Genomic DNA, 24,146 nt, shown 5'->3' with positions numbered 1-24,146 from the left:
TCACACAGACAAACCGCAAAGGTAACATAGTAGTACACAAAATCGTACCACATGAAGAAACACCTGCCACCCAAAACGGCCTTATTACATTTTGCTTGTCTGAAAAAGGACCAACATCGGAGGACAGCTATCCATCAGGGGTCCCCGCCATGACATATTGGAACTGGCTGTTGGCGGTAAAACACGAAATCTGATTGGCTACACAGGCATCGGTCTATAATCCCCGAGTGGCTTGATGTCCAGCTTCAATGTCCAATGAAAATTGCGGAAAAGACTCCTGGTGAGTTTGTCTGACTTGTTTTCGCAAAAGTCTGGAACGTCAATAGATCTCTTCAAGTATTGCTCACGGGTCCAAGGTCGAAATCGTTGTTTTGTGGTTCGTCATACCGTTGATGGAAAGCCGCGCGCTGTGTAACCCTTGAGATTATTGTGCAAGGATGTCTAGAGATAAGAAATGGGTCATTAGGGTTAGGCGATAAGCCCGAAATTTCTTTGGAGGCAGGTTTGCATTGGGTTGGCATCACGATGTCGACAGCTCAATAGCACGGCCTTTCAATCTCTATTTTTGACCCTGGGTGCTCATTATTACGACCTTACCGACTTGTTTTGACGCGCCCCCATATTCCCAAATACATACCAACATGGCCTCCGCAGTAGGCCTGCCTCGCGCAACGTTCGCAAAGCTTGCGCCTCACCCATATCTTCTTGCCAACCTCGACTCTCAAGCCCCCGGAGGCCCTCTGCGAAGCAATGGCCGCACTCCCGATGTCGCAAGACCGCCCTACATAAATCAGTCAAGTCTAACCCATGCCCATGGCAGCTCCTTGGTGAGGCTTGGCAACACTACCGTGATTTGCGGTGTGCGTGGCGAAACGATACCTGTTTCCAAGATCCCCAGCTTCAGAGAATCTAACACTGAGTCCGAACTCCTCGACTACGACTTGCTAGTCCCCAACATTGAGCTGGCCACTGGATGCTCGCCACAGTTCTTGCCAGGAGTCCCTCCTACTACCTTGGCGCAAACCCTGAGTACACGTGTGTTTTCGATGCTTCACTCGTCCAAGTTGATCAGACCTGAGGACCTGCGCATTAAATATTCCATGCCGAGCACAACGGGAGAGGATGACGAGGATGACAAGATGGTTGACGATGAGCAAGATGAAGGCGCCGTCACTATTGCGTACTGGGTGCTCTATATTGACCTATTCTTTATCTCATTTGATGGTAACCCATTCGATGCTTCCTGGGCCGCCATTGTCGCCGCCCTGAGGGACACCAAGCTTCCCAAGGCTCACTGGGATGCCGATCGCGAGATGGTGCTTTGTTCCCGCGACAAGTCTGTGCCTCTGTCCATTACAACGCTTCCTGTGGCATGCACGGCGACCGTCTTTAACGACAAAGATCTCGGAACTGCAGGCAAGGGCAAATACTGGCTGCTCCTGGACCCTGACAGCTTGGAAGAGAAGCTCTGCAATGAGAGCATGACAATGGTCGTGGATAAAAACAGTGGGGAGACCAAGATATTAGGCATCACCAAGGCCGGCGGTACGACAATATCGCCAGAGTTACTGAGCGCCTATGTTGAGGTGTGTGGGAAGCGATGGGATGAGTTTAAGGCGGTGCTACCATAAATGATTACAGCATAGTTATGAAAAGGCATGATAATCCGTAGAGAGTGGCACTTTACTAAAAACATTGCATCACAATCGAAAGCCGAGATAACACGTATCTTGTGCAGAGTAAAAGATATTTTATGAGAGAAATGTACAAGCCATTCGAACCAGTCTTTCATGCGAAAACAGAGTCGCGTCTAGAGCAGTAGATACCGGCCCGTAAAGGAATTAATCTCCCGCCCAGCATTGGACGTCGAAGAGCCAATGAAGGCTTCGACTATAAACTGCCACGCACATCTAAGAAAGTTCTGCGTCACAGTCGTTGCTGATCGGTTGAGTTTCAAAAGAAAAGAAAAGGAGTTCGCTCGGCTGGCTGATGGCCCTGTGAACTTATGCTTCCTGGGAGGCTGAGGAAAAGCGGGCTGTTCGTATGACTAAGCCCAGGACCCCACTAGTATTACTGTATGTGGGGCCAAGGCTGGGAGGAGAGGGCTTCTTCGTCTGAGTTTTCACCGGCCACAGGTTGTCTCTTCAAAACCCACCTTCATTTCCTCCATAAATAGCAGCTTTACACCAACTCTCTTCTAAAATCCTTTTTGATTTCTCTCCACTCATCAACCTCGCCATGGAGTCTCTCGCGGACGAAGTGTGGGATGTTGTGATCAACGGCACCGGTCTGCAGCAGTCGCTTCTGGCCCTGTGAGTATTCTCTTTCTCCATTTTCTCTTCTTGTCGCTTCCTTGGAATGTGTGGCTTCGCATGTTGCGGCCGTGGCAGATGGGCTTGATCGGATCGGATCTGACTGACGCCAGGTCCTGACTGCGTGTTTTCCTTTCCCTGGGTAAAGTGCACTCTCGAGATCCAACAAGAAGGTCCTGCATCTGGACCGCCACCAATATTATGGAGGCTCTAGTGCCGCGCTCACTCTAGACGAGGCAGAAGCCTGGGCAGCAGAAAATGCTGCATCGGATCCCGAAAAGCTGTTCCGTGCAGCCATATTCACCCGGTCAGACGGTGCCAAAGCGTCTCTTGGCCCCTCTCGCGCATATACCCTAAGTCTTTCGCCTCAGATAGTCCATTGTCGATCTGAGCTTGTCAACCAGTTGGTTTCGTCCCGAGCCTTCCGTTGCCTAGAGTTTTTAGCCGTCGGTTCTTTCTTCATCTACCAGCCTGAAAAGGATGGTGAGAAATCGACGCTCGTCAAACTTCCCTCAACACGCGAAGATGTCTTCCTGACTACTGCGCTTTCTGCGAAAGCAAAGCGTAGTATGATGAAATTTCTTAAGCTTGTCCTAGATTACGAATCTGAAGACAACAAATCGTCGTGGGAGCTGTTTGCCGATGAACCACTCTCCAGCTTTTTGGCCTCCTCGTTCAAACTTGACCAATCGTTGCAGACTTTTATAACTACCCTCACTCTCAGTCTGGATGACAAAATCTCAACAGGCTCTGGCATCGCTGCAATCTATCGTCACCTGAACTCCATGGGAGTGTTTGGCCATGGATTTGCTGCCGTTTACCCCAAGTTTGGTGGACTTGCTGAGATTATCCAAGCAAGTTGCCGAGCTTGTGCTGTTGGAGGCGCTGCCTACGTCCTGGGCACTGGTGTAGACGATTCAAGGCCTATCTCTGACGAAGACGCAAATGTCCAAGTCACAATCACTGGCGGCATCACGGTGAAAGCCCGTGCTTTCGTCACCAGCCCAGAAACCCCGTCTGGGAACATGATGACGAGTAAACTAGTGGCCGTCGTTGACACGAAACCAACGCATCTATTCCAAGCTCCTGTTGATGGTGGTCAAATACCTGCAGTTGTTGTCGTGGCATTCCCCGCAAAGTCGCTGTCCGAGGCTCAGGAGCATCCTGTGTATGCTATGATACACTCGAGCGACACCGGGGAATGTCCCTCATCTCAATGTAAGTTTTCTATTATATTTCACTGCATTTTTCACACTCACTCAGGCTTTCATGATGAATCCTACAGTCAACTTATCTACGTTATCCTAGCAAAAGCTTTGAGGATCCCATTTTAATTAGACTCTGATGCCTTCCCCCTATTCAATCATTCCAAGTTGCATTCCTGTCTTGGATATTTTGCTAACTTCAAAATGGCAGGTGTCGTGTACTTTTCTTCCTTGGCCTACTCGTCTTCGAAAACCGTGCTACATATCGCTCTCACATTACTTCTCTGTTCCATCGCAACTCCCGAGTCGCCCGATCCCAAGTCTCTCGTACAATTTTATTACGAACAAGCCCAAAGTACTTCGTCTCTTGTGGAAGATGGAGCTACAGTGACGGTTCCGTGTACTGGTTCCGATCTTGCTTTCAATGATGACCTGCTTCAGCCCGTTCAGGAGGCCTGGAGTATTCTCACCAAGAATGACGAGAATGCTGGTGAGTACATGAAGTTTGTCGATAGAGAACCAGTTGATGATGAATGATTAATTACTATGTAATGAATACCCTATCAATATGACCACTACTACTGTATTTCCTTTTCTCGAGCTTCCTATTATTTTGTGATTTTTCGAATACAAGTCCGGATTGCGACTCAGATGATGGGCATGGTGGACGAGTCGAAGCCAACTTCGATTATCTGAGTTCCGAGAAGCCTCTCATCCATGACAGGCAAATACTCGGTACGGATTTTGCATTCGTTCCTTGTCGCCAGGGTCAAGACATTCAAGAAGGCTCGCGCGGCTTCCGGTCGTGAAACATGACCCGGTCCCGCAAAGTCACTAAAGTCTAGCCAAACCATGCTGTTGGACACTGGCTTTCGGCTGCCACTGCCACCGCTGCCACCATACTTGAGCGATACCGCACTGCCACTGACGCCGCCCAAGTGGTAGCGTACCTGGTCGTGCATGTACTCGCGGAAATGTGTGACCTCGCCCGAAAGAGCGGATGGCCCGACGTCATCTCCATTGCCCATGGCGCCAAAGTCGCCTAGCCCAAAGTCCATGCTGTGGCCGGCATCGGAGCTGAGATGCTCAATGTCCTGTAGGGCGGGGCCGATAAGGGGGGACTGGAGGCGGCTATGGGCAATGCGTGCGCTCTTGGTGGAGCTGGGAACGGCTGACCCGTCGCGTACCCAGGGCGCAAAGGAGGACCCCATCTTGTCGTCGAGACCGGGAGTGTTGCGTCGTGAGTGTTCTCCTTGGGCGGAGAGCGTTTCGATGTCATGGCTCAGGCGGCCGGCGGCCTGGCGAGCATCCTCGGGTTCAATCTCCATGTCCACTTTATCATCCAGAACGGCATGAATGTGAGATCCACGTCCACCTTCCTTCTCCTTGGACCGCGAGAAAACCGATGGGTCGAAAATACTGGCTGCAAGAGTAGCACCTGCAAAAGTTGATGCCAGCGGGTGTTGAGCAGCGGCATTCATGGCACCAACACGACCGATTCCATGACCAAAGACACAGTTCATAGCGTTCACCTTTGTATTTCCAGTAGCCTCACGTCGCCTCTTTTTCAGAGCTAAGTTGTCCTGATACTCGACGTAGTTGTGGGACATGCCACGGATTGAATCCATGTCCAGGTGAGTCTCCTCATCGACCAGATTACCCAAGTTTGAGGTTCGGGCACACCGCATGCGCGTAGACTTCGACTTTTCATCCTCTTCGACTAGCGGCTGATTCTTTGCATCTTTATTACCCATAGAAGCAAAAGCCTCGGCTTCGGGTAGAAGTGCTTCCTCGGGAATCAGACCAGGGATATCATTAAGCATGAGAACATCGATATCATGAGGAACATCTTTGTTTTCCTTAGCCAAGTTAGTATTCGGGTGACTTGGCAAATCTTCAAACATGCCAATATCAATGCCACCGGGAACAGTAACAGGCGCTTGATTGGTTTCTAAGCCAAAATCAAGCTCCAGGTCAAGATCCTCCAGTGGCATCAAGTCATCATCACCTTGAATTCGGATTGTTTCAGGCTTGCGTGTAGGTGAGCCACCCAAGTCAAAAGGCAATATTATGCTGCTACGATCAGGACTCTTGCCAAGATCAAGAAAAATACTGCTGTTGCGACTGCCATTCTTTCTTTGCAAGCTAGGTGTTGAGCTGGCGGGACTCATCTGTGAGCTTGTTCGAAAAGTCTGGCCCTGAGATGGCGGAAGGGAAGTTTGCAGTAGGGGCTTATTAGAGAGGAAGTCGGGCGCGGGGATAGACTCCCAAAGGAACGCCGGGTTATCTTCTAGAACAATCTGCTTCCGGCTTGTTGGCAAGAGTATTATTAGCCATGAAGAATCAACCTTGTTTTTCTGAAGGGATATCGCAGTCTTACGGAGCTTTGACTACGCTGGGATTGACTAGATGATCCTGGGCATCGAGAGTAGAAGCCAATCGAAGCCTCTGAATCATCCGCGTCGCATCATCCAGGACATAGTAGCACTTTTGGCTGTACACTCGAGAAACACCAAAAAGTAGGTTGCTCTGGAGTCTCAGGGCGAGAGGGGCTCCGGGGTCGAGAATCTTTTTGACGGCGCAGCCAATGTCCACCTCCGAGACCGACTTGCGGCTCATGCAGGCCTTGGTGTTCACCGTAGCGGCAAGCCTGTCAAGTCGCGAAGTTAGATGCTGCTGGTTGGTTTTCAATATCGATGGATTAATGTCTTACCAGATGGTTGCGACGCCGTACTGCGTGCTGGTAAGAACTACGTGAGGAATTAGCAATACATCTGATGATCGGATGGCATAGAGAACCCTACTCTCGTGGCTATAGAACATGTCAAATGGGCTTGCAGTTATAACAGCTTCAAAGCCTTCAGAATTGTTTCAGCATAGACGCAACTGAAGAATAACACGGCGTCGAAGAAAAATAGATTTCATGATGGTGAAAAGACGAAAAGAATAATCGAACGTCATGTTGAGTCGGTGTAAAAAAACTATTTCTACAGCAACGAGTTGAAAACAGAAGGAACTCGGTCTTGATACTCATCCTTAGAGTGACTGCCTATCCGGGATGGTTGTTGTAGTTATAGTAAACTGAGGCCAATCAAAAGTCAAGACTATATTTCCTGTCAGAGAAGCTCTTCTTTCTCTCCTCATACAACTACTTGGTACCGCTGAACCGACCAACCCGAGCTTCGAATCCCCATCATTGGGACTGGATCATCTTCTCGGCTGCGACTCTCAATTTGAACTTCTGTATCTTTCCACTAGCAGTCTTGGGATACTCCTTAACCCAATAGACGTACTTTGGTATCAGGTGAGCTGAGAGCTTGTGCTTTACCCAGTTCTTCACCTCCGTCTCTGTGATTTCGTCAATGTTGGTATCTTCGTTTGGAGTCTTGATTCCGGGTCTTGCAATGACGAACACTGCCACAGATTCGCCATACTTGCTATCAGGGACTCCCACAGCACTCGCATCTTTAATCTTTGGATGCTGGATGAGGCAGTTCTCGATCTCAAGAGGGTGAATGTTTTCTCCGGCTCGGATGATTAGATCCTTGATGCGCCCCGTGATCTTGACGAAGCCTTTCTCGTCCATCTCGGCTTCGTCACCCGAGTTAATCCAAACTGTACCGTCGTTATCTGTTACACGGACCTGGCTGGTTCTCTCTTGGTCACCCCAGTAACCCTCCATTACAAGATAGCCAGCAATCGCAAGTTCTCCTTTTTTGCCAATGGGAACTATCCGGGAGGGGTCATGCGGGTCGACTACTTTGACCGATGTGTGTGGCATCACTTTGCCAACACTACTGGTGCGCTTTTCAAATGGATCATTCGGAGATGTCATACAGCTGACCGGTGATGTTTCAGTCATGCCGTAGCAGATGACGAGATTCCTCAAGCCTAATGTGTCGTATATCTTACGCATCAATGACTCGGGGACTGACGATCCGGCCACAATTCCCTTCAACAGGCTCTTTGGAGGCACAGGTACTGTCTTGCCCTCAGTCAACACGTCTAGCATAGCCATGAGCATGGTTGAGACGCCATAAAGCCCAGTGGCGTCATGCTCTGTACACATTTTTAGCGAAGCAACTGGATCAAATGCCGGGCTCGAAAACAAAATTGCAGCGCCAGATGTTGCTGTGGCCATGTAACCAAGAATACATCCGAAACAGTGGAAAAGAGGAGGTGGTACAACAATTCGGTCATTCGAATCAAGACCCATGCGATTGGCAATGAGTGCACCGTTATTCAAAATTGACCGATGTGAAAGCATTGCTGCCTTGGGCATTGAGGTCGTGCCAGAAGTGTATTGGATATTCGCTATCTCGTGTGGTTCCAGCGGCAAGTCTGGTAGTACATCGGACGCTGGACTCAACAACAGATCTTCATATTTTGTCAGAGCCAGAAGGTCGGAAGAGAAGTCGACTGCTGGGTGGTATACAAGATTGTTGACGAGAATGATATGTTCCAAGCTAGGCACCTTGTCACTTGCGATACTTTGTTTTCGACTGTACAAATCAGGAACCAGATCCTGGAGAAGTGGCAGATTACTACGCCCATTTGTAGGCTTGTAGGCCAAGTCCGTTACAGCTCCGATTATCAAAACCTTTGTGTCAAGGTGACTCAAGGCTGCTTCGATCTGAGTGATGTTGAATGATGGGTTTAGCGGGACAAGAATAGCACCAAGTTTGAAGACAGCGTAGGTCAAAGCTGCAAACTCTCGGCAGTTCCCTAGGCTGATTGCTACACGATTACCCTTGCGAACTCCCAGCTGCTGCAAAGAACGGGCAAGCTGATTTGACTCTTCGTCCAGTTTACGATATGTCAAGGTTTGAGTGACGGGCTTCAAAAACCCACGCTCAGGTGAGCGCGTGATAACTGCTGGCCGGTCTCCATATCTGGACACAACAGAAGCAAAATGCTGCGGTATAGTTGTCTCGAACAGTGGTGGCTATGAAATTCAAGAGGATAGTCAGCGTTTAATCATCCGGCCTGATTTGTGACTTGTTAGGCTCATTCATAGTCTTGTTTATAGCGGACACTGACTTCTGTAGGCCCATGGGCAATGCTCAGATTATGTAGTTTGCGTGTCAAAACCTGAGTTCTCAATGAGACCTGTTGTTTATAAAGACGAGAGGAGAGTCTGCCCAATAAATGCGGCTTCATGTTAGCTTATTGTGGAACGAAGTTGAGGTAATAACTAGTGATCACGAGTTTTTTAATATTATAAATCACTAGTTGTGCGTGGTTTGTTAGCTAACTAGGTGTACAAGTGCTGATGGAATGACGGTGAAGACTAACTATGATGTGAGACAGAGGATGTTCGTTTAGCCAAAGGGTTTCCCCAAATTCAGGCCAACGACAGCTGCGATGCTGTCTAGGGGTTGATCCAATGTGAGGGGAAGCCTCCAAAAAGTACAAAGGCATGTATAATATGCCTGGAGATCGACATGCTCCCATTTGTTTTGTCCATCACGAGCGAAACAAGATATTCAAGTTGAGTAGTTATGTGAACCATAGTCCACAACTTGACTTGAAGAACTGACGAGAAAAATACAAAGGGTCCATGTCAATAGCAACTGCGATGACAGAATCAGAATACGGTAACTCAGATTGCTTGTTACAAGTCATGATGAAACTGCTGAGTTAGAGTCGTAAGCTAAGTGACTGACATCATTTTGCACATTCTCTGCACATTGCTCATGTCACATGTTACCATTAGGGTTCGATGTGGGTTAACCCAGCACAACGTCCAGCGTTTGAAGTGATAGACAGGAAAGCATAGCCGAATTGACATGTATGCTCGGTTTCATAGACAGAAAGTCGATGTAGTTACACGATAGTTACAAGTATATATAATCATGCTAAGGGTGCAAGTGTGATGACGCAAAGCTGCACCCAGTATGTAGGTTGCCCGGCTCATCATAATGATGGAACACTTGGGGGTTTGTTTGACTTGGTGAGTCCGTCGCCTAACACCGTTTGCTTGTTGTGCTATTGTATAGAGCCAGGACCGAATGTACGCTTATTGGCTGCTCAGAGCCTGTCTATAAAAAATAGGCCTGTGTGTGTGTGCAGCCATCGGATGTGCACGAACAAACACAGTCAGATGTAGCCAAACATAAATGGGCGTTTAGAAGCAAGGGGGTTGGTCGTACCTTTTGGGCTTAGAGTGACGGCCTCATCAGTAGAAGCAGAGCAACACAAGTCTGTTTACAGCACGCAAATAATGGGGATGGATTTTTTTTGTCTGGCTGTATGGACTGGTGCATAGATTTTCTGATATTCTCTTGTAGGTATCCTTGACTGATGATCACGGCCATAGGCTCACTGTGAGCATGGAGATCCACTTTTATCAGCCGCTCATCTTGAGCGGCCCATGGTCATTGGGCAGATTGATTGAGCTAGCAGGAAAAAGAAAAAAAAACGTCATGGGAAGAGAGGGCAAACCAACAGCATGGCAACATGTGTTCTTTACGGCTTTGGGGCTACATGGCCACACACAGTATGTAGTTAATAGCTGCCCAAAAGCCCTGGGCATTTCTCACCAGCCTGTTGTCCATGTACATAGATATGTAGTTACATACATACATATGTACGTATGCATAACTACATGCACGTACAGTCTGGTCTGGCGGATCGGTCTGAAGCGTTGAGATGAAGGCTAAAGGCATGTTGATTACAGGAAGCGATGTAAACATTGATAAAATGGGGGGTTTTTACCCCACCTTGCCGGGCATATTTGGCTTAGTAGGGCTGGACATCTCAAACAGGGCTCTGGTGGGATTTTTCCAAGACAGGACTTGCGTGGTGAAAAAATAATTTCTATTTAAACGAGTTGACTATGGCCACAACAAAACCCTTTCTGAGCTGCAGCCACTAGTTAGGTAATTAGTGCTGTTTGGAATTCCTTTTTTCCCCCTCTTCTGTACATACATACACAACTACAAACATACCTCTACCTGGGTATCCCCCTGATCCGTGCGTTCGCCTTGCCCAGACTCTCCCCACGGGCGAGACATGGACGCAGCAACACCAAGTCTAGAAGCCAAGATGGATAAGGGCGCAGAAAAGTGCGGAATAAACGACGGACGGCCTTGTTCGGTTGCGGTTGAGCCTGGCTGGATTGGCTCGCCAACAGTGGTGCCTGAGAGAAATAGCAGTGGGTTTGTATTGTACACATCTACATATGCTAAGATATGTGCTTGTGCCTTTGGGGCATCAGCGTTGTAATCAAAGCCAAAGCGCAGGCAGTCCAAGTTACAGCTGCCAATTCTTAATATCAACGTCCAAGTCGGCTAGGCCTTGCCAGGATCGGCGGTTGGTAAACGGAAAAAATAAAACAACAAGTCCCACGGTGGCTGCCGACTTGGATGGTGTCTTCTCGGAATGTGGCGCATCAGCGTGTGTGCTGTGATGCAGCAAAAATGATGTAAATCCGAACGCCGGTACAGGTGGAAAGGGACAGGACATACACACATACATACATACATACATACATACATACATACATACATACATACATACATACATACATACATACATACATACATACATACATACATACATACATACATACATACATACATACATACACATGTACATATGTATGTACTATGTATGTAGTTATGGACATGCAAACGTACATGATCAACGACATACGCAAGTAACTAGCTGTAGTCAAATGTTTCCTTGTGGCTTCCGCATCTTGTAAGGCTGTTGCCCCTCAAATCCTTTGGCGCCCGTCATGAAAGATCAGACCGCAAAGTCAGATCCGCGCCTTGGGGGTTGCTCGTGCACCAGAATCAGCACACCAACATCAGCATCAGGAGGGGTTCAGCATCAGAATTAGCATTAGCATGGCTGGGGCTTCCTGTTGAATCCCAGATTCACAACGCCGCCCCGTCCAGGACTGGACTGCCCTTCTCAATTTAGCTCGTCCATCCTTTGGCATTGCCAGCCTTGATGTCGCAATCATTCATCCCAAGCTGGCCCGCACGCACCGCCAATTCCTCGCTCTTTCACTCTTGCACTCTTCGGGCTGTAGGGTGTGGTGTTGTTGGACACAATTGTGGCCGCCCTAGCCCAAGCCCAGCTCGCCCGCCCGCCGCACAACTCTGCTAGCAACGGCTTGAAACCAATCTCACGCCGCCCCATCTGCAGCGCGCGTTCTGCTGTGTGCCGTAGTCCCTGCTGCCCTGCCCGTCCAATGTGTATGACTGACTGACTGACCGACTTTGGCGCCGCCGCCTGCGCTGTTCCAAAAGGGTCCATTGCTGTTCACTGATCCTGTGAGTTATGCGAGCTGTGCAAGCCGTGCTGGCCGTGCTGGCCGTGCTGGTCGTCTCTTTGTTTGTCCAAGTCTCAGGCGCTCTCGCTCTTCTTATATATGTGTGCTGACCTGGATTCTTCCGCCACCTTCGTCCTTTCTTGGCCGTCTTGGCAGGTGTTTTTGTTTTCCTCAAGCCTGTCGCCAGTCTAATTTTGTATATATGTACATACATACATACATATATGTACGTCTGGCCTAATCAAAACCAACCCGCCAGAAATCTCCTTTCGCTCCATCGACAACTTTCAAGCAAGGTCCCCCCTGCGACATTGCCTACAACGCCCCAGTCTTGACCAGCAGGCGATGGTTGGCTGTCTAAACCCTAGTGCTACCACAAACTAAACAAATGCTCATCTATCCCCTCCCCCCGACGACTCCTCTTTCCTCAACCTCGCCTCGACACGATCGTCAAGCGACCCATTCACAACTGGGAATTACGGCACTCTCTTGCTTGCTGCACTTCGCCCGTCAATAACTACGTCATCGCAAACCTGCCTGCCAATACCTCCCCTCGGTCCCAGCTTTGCTGCTCGCGCTCTCCCACTTACACAAAGCAAAACAAAACGCAGGCAGCCCTGACGTTCGGATGATTGCCCGCTGTCGTTATTTCGGACCTTGTAGGGCAGACAAAAAAAAAGCACTCTCCGGCCGGTCAAGAAAGCTAAGGCGAAGACTTGCCCAACACCCTATCGGGCCAGACGTGCCTACAGCCCACTTCCGATCCCCCATTTTTGGCGGTTCTCCTCGACCATCCATCAGCCTTCGCTACTCGTCGTCCTCTTGATATTTTTTTTTCTCTGTTCACAAATCTCCTCCTTTAATTGCCCCTCTGGCTCAGAATCCTCACCATAGACTGCTGCGACTTGTTGACGACGAAAAGGGCAGTTCTTCTCTCCCTCCCACCATGGGCCCGGATCGTGCCCTCGATGGCTCTAGCTTTTCGCCAGGCAATCGAGTCTTGCCGCAGAATGATCAAGCACACTCTCCCCCCCCTCAGTTGTATGAACGCCTGCGCCTATTTTCCGGCTACACGTGGGATGAGTCCAAACCGCCCATTCACACTCCCAACGACATCTGGTATGTCCATGTCCATTGTCTATTGTCCATTGTCCATACTGCACCCTTCACCGACCCCCCGCTCGCGCACGACGCCCCCCATCCATTCTGCACTTCGACGTCAATTCTAACCACTCATTGCACCATCTAACACTGACGTCTTCTAGGCTTGTGCATGGCACTCGCTTTGTGTCTCCCTTTTCTGGGACTTCTTCCGGCTATGCGGCCAGCCCTGGCGGTCTTCCCACACGAACACACCCAACTCGAGTACCCACCTTTCCAGTCTCAACACCCGACACTACCGCTTCATCACCAGCCTTCCAACTTGATACACGCTGTGACCAGCCATCTACAATCTCACCACCACCCGTATCCGCCTCAACTTCCGAAGCCGTACTAGAAGAGCCGATTGTCGCCCGTGTCACCTATAATGTCTTTCGAGAACAACGCAACTTTCAAACAGCTCGGTCTTTGACAGGCACATCAAATCGTAATGTCGACTACATTGTGAAGCCTCTTGATTTCCTGAGATTGAGCCCAATCGAAGCCGATCATGGCGACATCATCGTCACTATATACGAAGACCCTGGAGAAAATGACATCCTGCGCACTATGGACCTGGGGCCGGCCTTTTACATTACCGAGAAACGTGACGGCCAGCTGGTCCCTTACCGCAACGACAACTTCAGTCTTGGCGAACCCGTATCTCTCACCTATTTTCTTGACTTTGCTATTGGCGCTGCTCGCTGTCTTGAAATGTTGCATCATCAGCATGAAGTCATACACGGAGAAATCCGTGGCGACTCTTTCCATTACAATACAAAAGAGAACAAGGTCAAGATTTTTGTCTTCGGATCCGGCATCAAATTCTTCGAGCATGGCCTATACGGCTCTACATGGCACTACTACCTTACACATGGCCTGGGATCACGAAATCGACTACTTTACATAAGCCCTGAGCAAACCGGTCGTGTAGGCGTAGAACCGGACACTAGGACAGACATATACTCCCTTGGCATTGTCTTGTGGACAATGCTCACTCGACAGAATCCGTTTGAGGGTGAGAACGTCATTGAAATTGTTCAATCCATCTTGAGACATCGTATTGCAGATGTGTCACAAATTCGCCTCGACGTCCCACAAGCCATTAGTGAGATTATCCAAAAATGCACGGCCAAGGCCGTTGGTGACCGCTATCATTCTGCAAGTGGACTCCGCTTTGATTTGGAATCTGTGAAGCGTTTTCTAGTTAATGGCGACCTGGAAGGTCTCCAAGGGTGGAAGGCTGGGACGCGCGACTTTTCATCATTGTTCACACTTCCAAGCGTCATGATTGGCCGAGTTGCCGAAAAGGATATCCTGGAGAGTGTCGTCCAGAGAATCTCGGTTGGAACCGCAGTGAATCCGAATATTGTAGCTTTGAGCAGAAGCCCTACAGGCCTCAGTAATGGCTCAATCGACACAATATCATCTGCCCCTCCAGCTCTAGACGGCTTCATTGATGTATCTGGTGACGTTTCTAGCGAAAACGGCAGCTGTTCCATGGACGGATTGAATAGAAATGCTGGGGGCCCCATTGAACTCAAACGCTCAGCTACTGTGGCTACCGGGAACAGCTTTGAGGTATTGCCAACCTTTGCCGAAAACTCGCCTCGACTACGGCCTCGGGACCGTAATCAAGCTAGTCAAAGCGACACGCTCAGCATTCTAGAAAGTGTAAGCATTGGAGATTCAACCCGACTTCCCTCAATAGATGCTTCTATTGATACAACTTCCCGCCCTCGCTCAGGTATCAAGACCCGCCGTGTTGGTCAGTGCGAGGTTGTCACCATTGAGGGTGCCGCTGGGTTGGGGAAGAGTATGCTTGTGCAATCTGTTTTGACTGATATGCGTAAAAGGGGATATTGTGCCACTGGAAAGTTCGACAATGCTCGTCGAACTGCATTTGGGCCGCTGTTAAGGCTATTGTCCTCACTTTTTAAACAGGTTTGGGGTGAACGCAACACTGAAACCCCTTTTCATCAAGCCTTACGTGCCTGCGTTGAGCCTATCTGGCACAGCTTGCACGTAGATCTTACCCTCCCAGCCTGGCTACTCAAACCTGACGGCCATCAGAGTCCATCACCTTCCACTTCCAGCAGTCGACAGGGCTCGCCCCCGGCTCTTGGTCTCACGGTTCCTAGCATTGCTTCCATGCATGCCCGTCGCGGCTCTTCGCCAATTACACCGGCAATTGTCTCCCCCAGTTCCACTGTTTCTTCTTCCGCCACAAAAGTCAAGGCCGACCCTTTGGATATCAACAAGGGCATAGGGTCCATCAAGGGAAACCGGACCTTCAGCGTTATCCTTGAGGTTATCCATCTGTTTGCAAGAAACAAGCCGCTCTGCATTTGCCTCGATGACCTTCATTTCGCTGATGACGAGTCCCTTGATCTTATCTCCCAAATCATCGGTGCTAAAGTTAGAATGGTTGTTATCATGACATACAGACCCGATGAAATAGCTGCTGAGCGCGTTCACAGCTTGATCCACCCTACGGATTGCGAAGGTAATCTCCCTTTCTTACTGATTGACAACAGCAAAACAATGAAGAAATTGGTAAACTAATTGAATTAATCTCTTGATATTAGATTGCACACGCCCTGGCCCAACTCTGACCAAGATACGGCTAAACCCACTCAAAGACGATGACGTCATCAAATACGTAGCTGCAACTTTGCAACGTCCTGACGAGGAGGCCGCACCTCTAGCTATGATGGTTCAGTCAAAGTGCGCAGGAAACCCTTTTTATATGCGGGAAATGTTGACTGCGTGTCACCGAAAACGGTGCATAACCTATGAGTACCGCACTGGCCGCTGGGTTTATGATCGTGAAAAGATTTACAAACATTTCCACGGTGATCAAGATTTCGACGTGCTGGATTCTGGATTTATAACTCAACGCCTAGAAGAACTCCCTCCTGCAACCCGCGCCATCCTAATATGGGCATCACTACTGGGAAGTTCATTCTCATTTCAACTCATTTGTCTTCTCCTTGCCAGTGGCTTTCCCACACAGGACCTAAGTGAAGAAGCAACCCCTACGATAGCTGGTGAAATGGACAACCCAGAAGCACCATTGAAGGAATCGACAAAACAAGATACCAATGTCTTTCGCCCTTACACACAACCCCAGGCAATCATGGGACTCAACGCTGCTATACAAGCTTCAATCTTAGTACCTTCCGAAGTCGATGATCGGTTCCGCTTTGTCCATGATCGTTATGTTCAGGCAGCCACAGCTATGCGGACCTGTAGCTTGGAAATGATGCACCTCACTATCGTACAAATTTTGCACAAGGACTACAAGGAAGACGAGCGTCTTCGTACGACTATCTCGGGCCATCTATGCGAATCAGTTAGAGCCATGAAGAAGTTTGTTCCAAACCGTCGAGTTTATAGAGAGCTTCTCTGCCAGAGTGCCCAAGCCGCCGCCGACAGCGGGGCACGCCCTACGGCAGCAAAGTTCTACACTACTGCGGTAGAGCTGTTGCAGGATGACCCGTGGTCTGAAGGAGAGGACTCTTCGTATGATGAGACCTGGCCTCTCTATCTCAAAGCTGCTGATTGTGCTTTATACTTGGGTCACCATGGCAGCGCTGTCAATTACGTTAACCAGGTCTTGGAACATGGTCGAACACCTTTTGACAAAGCACCAGCTCACGTGATAAATTCACGTATGCTGTCCCAAATGGGCAAGTCGGAGATGGCCTTGGATTCCTTGAAACAGTGTGTCAATGCTCTCGATGTATCTCTCGATGCCGAACCCTCCTTCGAAAAGTGCAATCGTGACTTTTTGGCTTTAGAAGAACGCCTGAACACAATGGACCTTACAGATATTGTCAATGCCCCCGAGTCTGAAACAACTGCGCTTCCAAAAGTGGGCGCCATTCTAGTTGAAACGTTGATAGCGGCTTGGTGGAGTGAACCCCTCACATTCTACAACTTGACTTTAGTGACGGTTGATATGTACTTCAGGCGCGGTCACTTCCCCCAAGCTGGTGTTGCATTTGTATTCTTGGGTATGATTGCAATAACATATCAGGACAAAATTGAAGCAGGCGTTCGATTTGGAGATATTGGCGCAGCTCTACTTTCCCGTGCTGACCCCGAAAATCAACTCGTCACCCGTGGGTGGATCATGTACTATAAGTTCATAAGCCATCTCAAAGAGCCGCTTTCTCTAGCCAACAGTCAAGTGGAGCGCATTATTCTGTCCGAGGTAAGTGATGGCAACTTTGTTGCCAAATTACTAGGCTTCGGACTTGCAGCAATGACTAAGCTTTCTATTGGCGAGAGCTGGAGTAAGATGGAAGCATGGTGCAACCACTGTTGTGAAGAGATGCCCGGGTGGGAGCAGGATACCCGCGGTGGTATCTTGATTCTGTCCATTCGTCAAACCGTTCGTGCCATGCAAGGCAAAACTTCGACTTCAAACCCACTCGAAATTCTCAGCGATCAAGATCATATTATGTCAACCTACAAACAGTGGCTAAAGGATTCAGATCCTAATGGTGGCCGTTCGCTCCTCATCTACGAAACCTTGGAACTTAATGCCTTGGTTTGGTATGGTCACTTCCATCAGGCAGTCGAAGTTGGAAAACGGTGTGTGGATAACATTGACTTAATGTGGTCTGTTAGAGGCAACCGACAGTCGTTGTTATTGTACTCCTGGGCCTTGATGATGACAACTCTAGAAAAGGCAACCGATAAATCAGGGACTTACACCGAAGACGAAATTCGGAACTTCAAAAACTCGGCCATCCTCGAAATCGAAAACGCTACTCGCCGGATTGAGATAATGACGGTCATTTCTGATCTCAACTACAAACACTGGGTATCCTATATGCACGGGTTCGTCAAGGAACTTGAGGGCTCATTCGGTGATGCTGTCCGTTTATATGAGGTTGGCATAGCACATTCCATCAACTTCAACTTCCCTGTTGAGGAAGCCATGGGTCAGATTCTCATGTGCCGTCTTCTTTTTAGACGTGAAGCCCCCTGGCTAGCCAATCGCTGTTTGCAAGAGAGTGTTTCTTTACATCGCAATGCTGGTGCTTTTGGCGTTGCGGACTATCTGAAATCTTGCTTCCAAGGGTCACTGCCTCCTACAACTCGAAGGCCACGGACTGTCGACATGGGCGTGCAAACTGAAGGATTCATGACTCCTCGTGACAATTCCAATTATCCAGGCGTCGATTCACGTGACAACCGATACCACAATGATTCCTTTAACCGCAGCCCCCATACAAGAAACCACACCTCGATTGGTAACCGTTCGATTGATCGCACAATTGAGAATGGAAACGACTCTTCCGAGAACAAATACAGCTCCCTTGACAAACAACGACCGTCTCAGAACTCGAGCCATGAAAATGACAATCGATTGGACATAACCGACTTAGACATCTTCGATCTGCAAGCCATCCTGAGTTCCTCTCAAGTCATTTCCTCTAATCTCAAGATTGACTCACTTTTGAAGACAATGTGCGATGTCGTCTTACAGACCTGTGGAGCAGCAACCCTCGTTGGAATCATTACCAAGAATCCTTCTGATGAAAGTTGGGTTCTAGCTGCTAGTGGAACCCCTGGAAATGACGCCTCTGCTCATCTTCCTGGCCTTCCTCTCGACCTCACAAACTACATCGCAGAGAATGTCATTTACACCTGCGCCCGTTTCCGAGAACCAATCTTTGTTCAAGACATCACCACTGAGGACGGATTTGACAATATAAGTCAGTCCTGGATCGACTTGAACCCCAACGGCAAGGCCATCATTGCAATTCCTATCCAGGAAAGAGAGTCTCATATGCAGGGAGTTTTGTATGTTGAGGGCAATCCTCACTCATTCACTGATCGAAATTTCACCGTTTTGAGGCTTCTTGTAAATCAAATTTGCATTAGTTACAGCAATGCCCAATACATGAAGGCTCTTGAAAAGGCGTCAGCTGAAACTAACTCCGCTGCTGGAGTTCAAAAACAAGCTCTAGAACAGGCACGTGCAGCTGAGTTAAAAGCACGAGAGGCAGAGCACAAGGCTCGACTAGCTGAGGAGGAAGCTGTGCGCAACGTCAAACTGGCAGAGGAGGCTGCCCGAGCCAAATCTTCCTTCCTTGCCAACGTCTCTCATGAACTGCGAACGCCATTGAATGGTGTTATTGGCAATGCGGATCTCCTTTCGCGGGGCAACCTTGACAAGGAGCAGCAGGAAATTGCAGAGTCTATCCGAGTTTCGGCTGACTTGCTGCTAGTCGTTATTAACGATTTGCTTGACTTTTCGAGAATCGAAGCCGAGAAGATGCAATTACATATTCAGGAATTCACGCCTTACGTGCTTCTTAGTGAGATCATTCGTGCCGCCCGCTTCACGTACAAGGATCGTTACAAGTGCAAACAGGTTGCTATCATTGAAGACATTCAGCTTCCTCGCAGTCTTAATGTTATGGGAGATCCTATCAGGCTTCACCAAGTCCTCGGCAATCTCGTCAGTAACAGTGCCAAGTTTACGGAAAAAGGCTCCATCACCATTGGTGCAAAGATTGTATCACAAACTGCGACAAGATGCCTTCTTGACTTTTGGGTTATTGACACTGGAATGGGTATTGAAAAGGATGTGCTTCCTCGCCTATTCCAGCCCTTCAGTCAAGCCGATAACAGCACTTCGCGTGCCCATGGCGGCAGCGGACTTGGCCTCAGCATCTGCAAGAGTCTTGTGCAGACTGTTATGGGCGGCAAGATCTCGCTTGAAAGTGAACACATGAAAGGCACCGAAGTGCGCTTTAGAGTCGAGTTTGAGAAGTTCCTTGGTCCGTCAGCTGTTGCACCCCCGGAATCAGCAACCCCTGCTGGCTTAGCGTCACCGCCCACAACATCATTATGCCCTATTGTCCCAACAGCCACCCACACGCCTAGCGCTCTTGATAGCACCGAGACTGATATGTTGCCATCTCCTGCCGACACCTCATTTTCCACAGCAAACCCTGTGACAGCATTTCCAATCCCAAAGCGACTTCCAACGGCCGACATCCGGGTCTGTGTAGCAGAAGATAATGCTATCAATCGTCGAATCGCTGTACAGTTTCTCCGTCGCTTGGGATACGTACACATTGATACCTATGAAAACGGCAAGCTTGCTATTGACGGGCTCCGAGAAATGGCTACCAAAAAGACTCCATACCACCTTGTGCTTATGGATGTTCAGATGCCGGTCATGGACGGTTACTCTGCAACTAAGGTGATCCGGCTGGAGCCGCTACCAGAGGTCCGGGATGTCTTGATCATTGCTATGACAGCCTCGGCCATTCACGGCGATCGCGAAAAGTGTCTTGAGGCGGGCATGAATGACTATCTTGCCAAACCGGTCAAATCTGATGTGTTGAAAAACAAAATCAATGCGTACTTGCGAGTGGCTGATGATCGTGTGCAGAAACAGCTTCCCAAGCCGCCTGCCGGGCTCTGAGATGGAGGCTGGCTTTTTTTTTATTCTTCTGGCTTCTGACTCCGCGATTTCCTTGGAGACAGTCATAAAGTTCCTTTTTTTTACTTTCTTTTGTTCCTTTTTGCATGTCATTACGTCATGATGACCATTAGATGTCGAGGACAAGGCACATATCACGCACGGGTTGTTTGGTTGAGCCACCGCATAATACTTTTTTCTGATTTTCTTGCTTTCTCTTTTTTTATTACATTGTATTGTAATTTATGGTCTGGCTCTTTTTTTTTGATTATTGGCAGTCTTCCTCGTCTCATTTTTTTTTCTTTTCCTATTCCCATACCTTGAGCTGTATTGAGACGCTCGTTTTGGATATCAAGGCGGAGGGCGAGCAAAATCCGGTTGAGGATATATTGCATCTTTCTAGATTCTATCAGCCCATACCACATTACATCATACGCACATGCGCATGCATATGTTTATGATTTTTCTTTTTTTTAATTCTTCTTTCTCGTCCTTTCTTTTCTTTTCTTTATATCTCTTGATCCTGTTTAGACTAGTTACACCGACGCGGGGAATCACGGCTCATGCTGGCTACCAAAATCTCTCCTCAATAAAATGGATGATTATTACAAAAAGTTAGTTGAGCTCACGGTGCCACCGTACCATTACCAATGTACTTTCGGTGCCATCAATTGAAGATTAGGTAGTTAGGTAGCTGTGCCCAAACAAACTTGAAGCTACTCACACACCAATGCAGGACCTTTCGTCTCCGTCACGCTGCGAATGAAATAAATGCGGTTTGCCATGGGCCATTGACCATGTACACATGTATGTGCATACATAGAGTTGCATTTGGTTTGATATCACATGCCGTATCGTCGTTTGAACCAAAGACTGGCTGAGAGCCACATTTACCAGCAAGCATGCATGTCTGGCACAAGTACTTTTCATACATGGGATAACTATGGAACTATGGTGTATCGCAATGCAGGCGACGGTATATACACGCCCCTCCATCTAGCCAGCCTTAGAACGCCGAGCACTTGAAGGACTCCGCGGCACCAGGAGGCTACGACAGACAGAAGGACAATTCAGATGGTGGGTGAGCTGTGGGTCAAGACCAATATACAAAGCTCCCTGGCGGGTAGTTCAGAGTCATCATATAATACAACCAGCTCTTTTTATACGGTTATAGGTAGCTATAGCTAGCTACCTATACCCATTCATTCATGCAGTCTCTGGCTACGGCCGAGTTGGCTGCTCGAGGGTTTTTCGCCAGATCGTCTTTGTCGTTGTTTCTGCTACCTGCAGCTCTAGCTCAGCTTTGACGCAGCCGTAAAAAATGTGACACGAGCACCTGGCGGAGATGACAGCCCAGGCCAAGGCCGAGGCATGCGCTCTCTGATTAGAGGGGGGAATGGCAGCGGGCGTGCTGGGATTGTCTCTCCGGTGCTAGCCATGCGGCCGGTCACTTCGAGTGGCCGCTTAGATTCTCGGACAGTTTGACGATTGGTTGGATGGCCCGTAGGTGTGCAGAGCTGTAGGTGTATACGATCCAAGGGCTGTGGTTTGAAAGCTGGGTCTATGATTGGAAGGGGTGACCTTGCCAAGATTGGGCCATCGAACAATACAGCCTGAAAGGGAACCCCATTGAAAAGGCAGAAAGGACAGGCTGGCGTCTCGTTAGCCCTTGGACTGGCGCCGATCGGTAGGCCTTACAAGCATGTAGTTATGTACTACATACATACATAGCTACTCATAACTACAGGTACAGAGCAGCATCCGAGCCATTCTTTGGTGGCACAGTGCATATATCGCAGGGCGAGTGATGACAGTGGCAAACTGGCCAGTTGGTGTGTGGTTCTGAAGTGTTCGTCCCTCCCTCTCCCCCTCTTCAGAGGGCCGATATACGCGTTACACGTGTCGTTCATTACAGTTATCCGTGCGCCCACTCTTAGCTGGCAACATTGTTTTGTTTCGTTTCGTTTCCTGTCAACTTGCTATGTGCAAATGAATGAAAGGGCCTGTAAATAATGGCCATACTTGTGCACGTTCGGCCACAGGAGCCCTGCCCTGATTGAAAATATGAATCCAGAGTCGGATTTCAGGATCTTGGGTGTTGTAACAGCTGTCTTCTCAATCACCACATTCACCAAGAAAAAAAAGATAAAGAAAAAAGAAGAAGAAAACATTGACTCACCCTGTACGGCTGACAAGAAAAAGAAGAAGAAGAAAAACAAAAAGAAAAAAGGTCCTCGCGCCGCAACATGCTCAACCACGCCGCGTCACATGGCCCTTGCATTCGTTGGCCTGAGGGCAAGGGTTCACTCAGAGTCGCTCCGGCTGCGGTTTCGTCTGCGGCCACACGCCCGAGAACCAAGGCCACAATTCTCGGGTAGCATTCCATTACGGTGGCCCAGCAAAAGAACGGGGGCTGACGGGATTCCGCAATCACGTGGAGTGGTTGAGGTTATGATTCTAATTGGGGGGGGGGGGGGGCGTCGCTTAGTAAGGACGGCATGTCGTGCTAACACGATAAGACAAGAGCTACTCGTACAACAAGGGCCAGGGGGGTTTTGTATTGACTTTTGCACTCTGTAGCTTGTAGTTGCCTGGCCCGGCTATGACGCAAATCTCTCCCAAAGCAGTAATTTGTAGTAGTAGCAGACAAGCCAGAGCCGCAGCGCCTCGCATGGCATCAAATGCTCCCCAACGGATGCCACACACGCACACAATGCTTGCATGTGTCGACAGCCATGTGTATGTGTGTCCCATGTACCGATACATGACTACATGGACATATACGCAGGACAAACACACAGCACTGTCGCACATGGCCAACTGGCGAGTACAGGTACAAGTGGTTGTGCTGCTGCTTGTGGCATCCGCTCCCCCGAGCCCCGAGCTCCCCATCTGCTCCTCTCCGTCTAGGTCTCTGCCCCCTCCCCTCCCCCTCTTCTGGCGGCCTTCTCCGCACTGGCGTCTCCTCACTTGATTCGATATGGCCAGAAATCACGTGTTTACAATCCATATTAAGCGGTTCCTGCTTCCGACCCTTCCACTTGGGCGTGGAGAAATACCTCACTGCCAGATAAATACTGCCCTGGATCCATATCTGTGTCGCCGTATTTCCTGCCCATGCTGCCATCACCCACCCGCTTCATTCTTGCAGAACACCGCAGACGCCTGCATTGTATCCCTTGCTAATCAAGCCACTCGCTCCGTCTCATCTCGCTGAGCTTCACCGTCGTTGCATCTGCCATCGCCTCAGGCTCCACGTCACCCACGCCCCTTACACTCCTCCCGCTCCCTTCCCCGCGCGAAAGAAAATGTCCGGAACCTTCAGCGTTAGCTTCACCTACGCCCACGACCCCGCGGCGTCGTTCGATATCGACTACTACCTCAAGACCCATATGCCGTTGGTTGAGAGCCACTGGAAGCAGTACGGCCTGCTGGGCTACAAGGTCATCCAGTTTGACGTATCCGATGCCAGCAACCCGCCTCCCCTGCGTGTTGTCTGCGTGAGCTCGTGGAAGGACGAGGCAAGCTGGCAGGCGGCCATCAAGTCGCCCGAGATGCCCACCGTCATGGCCGACGTCCCCAACTTTACCACCATTCCCGTCAAGCCCTACGCCGGCACTATTTACTAATGGGTCCGGGCATTTGCTTGCATCCATGTGGCGTTGGGAACCCGCGGCTCGGACCAGACACCCGTCCGAGGTCCTAGACTGTCCGTGCGCTTCATCAACGCACGCATAGCCAGCCAGTATCGG

The 24,146-nt window shown here is 49.3% G+C and overlaps 6 protein-coding genes across 6 annotated transcripts; 4 read left to right on the top strand and 2 right to left on the bottom strand.

Annotated features, from left to right (window-relative positions):
- Positions 1–641: 641 nt before the first annotated feature.
- On the top strand, positions 642–1,631 carry BROUX77_003872 (uncharacterized protein; the record flags this gene model as incomplete). Its single annotated transcript, XM_073748571.1, has 1 exon — positions 642–1,631. One exon carries the CDS (start codon positions 642–644, stop codon positions 1,629–1,631), a length of 990 nt encoding a protein of 329 aa, XP_073606297.1.
- Positions 1,632–2,238: 607 nt separating this feature from the next.
- On the top strand, positions 2,239–4,054 carry BROUX77_003871 (uncharacterized protein; the record flags this gene model as incomplete). The annotated part of the gene is made up of 3 exons (XM_073748570.1): positions 2,239–2,312; positions 2,461–3,530; positions 3,729–4,054. The coding sequence occupies 3 exons, from the start codon at positions 2,239–2,241 to the stop codon at positions 4,052–4,054; spliced, it is 1,470 nt and encodes a 489-aa protein (XP_073606296.1).
- Positions 4,055–4,164: 110 nt separating this feature from the next.
- On the bottom strand, positions 4,165–6,340 carry BROUX77_003870 (uncharacterized protein; the record flags this gene model as incomplete). Its single annotated transcript, XM_073748569.1, has 3 exons — positions 4,165–5,827; positions 5,898–6,167; positions 6,231–6,340. 3 exons carry the CDS (start codon positions 6,338–6,340, stop codon positions 4,165–4,167), a joined length of 2,043 nt encoding a protein of 680 aa, XP_073606295.1.
- A 370-nt stretch (positions 6,341–6,710) lies between these two features.
- On the bottom strand, positions 6,711–8,677 carry BROUX77_003869 (uncharacterized protein; the record flags this gene model as incomplete). Its single annotated transcript, XM_073748568.1, has 2 exons — positions 6,711–8,462; positions 8,558–8,677. 2 exons carry the CDS (start codon positions 8,675–8,677, stop codon positions 6,711–6,713), a joined length of 1,872 nt encoding a protein of 623 aa, XP_073606294.1.
- A 4,070-nt stretch (positions 8,678–12,747) lies between these two features.
- BROUX77_003868 (uncharacterized protein) lies at positions 12,748–20,397 on the top strand (the record flags this gene model as incomplete). Its single annotated transcript, XM_073748567.1, has 3 exons — positions 12,748–12,920; positions 13,067–15,447; positions 15,530–20,397. The coding sequence occupies 3 exons, from the start codon at positions 12,748–12,750 to the stop codon at positions 20,395–20,397; spliced, it is 7,422 nt and encodes a 2,473-aa protein (XP_073606293.1).
- A 3,305-nt stretch (positions 20,398–23,702) lies between these two features.
- BROUX77_003867 (uncharacterized protein) lies at positions 23,703–24,023 on the top strand (the record flags this gene model as incomplete). Its single annotated transcript, XM_073748565.1, has 1 exon — positions 23,703–24,023. One exon carries the CDS (start codon positions 23,703–23,705, stop codon positions 24,021–24,023), a length of 321 nt encoding a protein of 106 aa, XP_073606292.1.
- Positions 24,024–24,146: the final 123 nt, after the last annotated feature.

Source organism: Berkeleyomyces rouxiae (genome assembly GCF_048999995.1).
Source record: "Berkeleyomyces rouxiae strain 22BRR77 chromosome Unknown BrBRR77_ptg000003l, whole genome shotgun sequence".
In the NCBI taxonomy this organism is placed as follows: domain Eukaryota; kingdom Fungi; phylum Ascomycota; class Sordariomycetes; order Microascales; family Ceratocystidaceae; genus Berkeleyomyces; species Berkeleyomyces rouxiae.
This window is presented reverse-complemented; position numbering and strand designations above follow the sequence as displayed.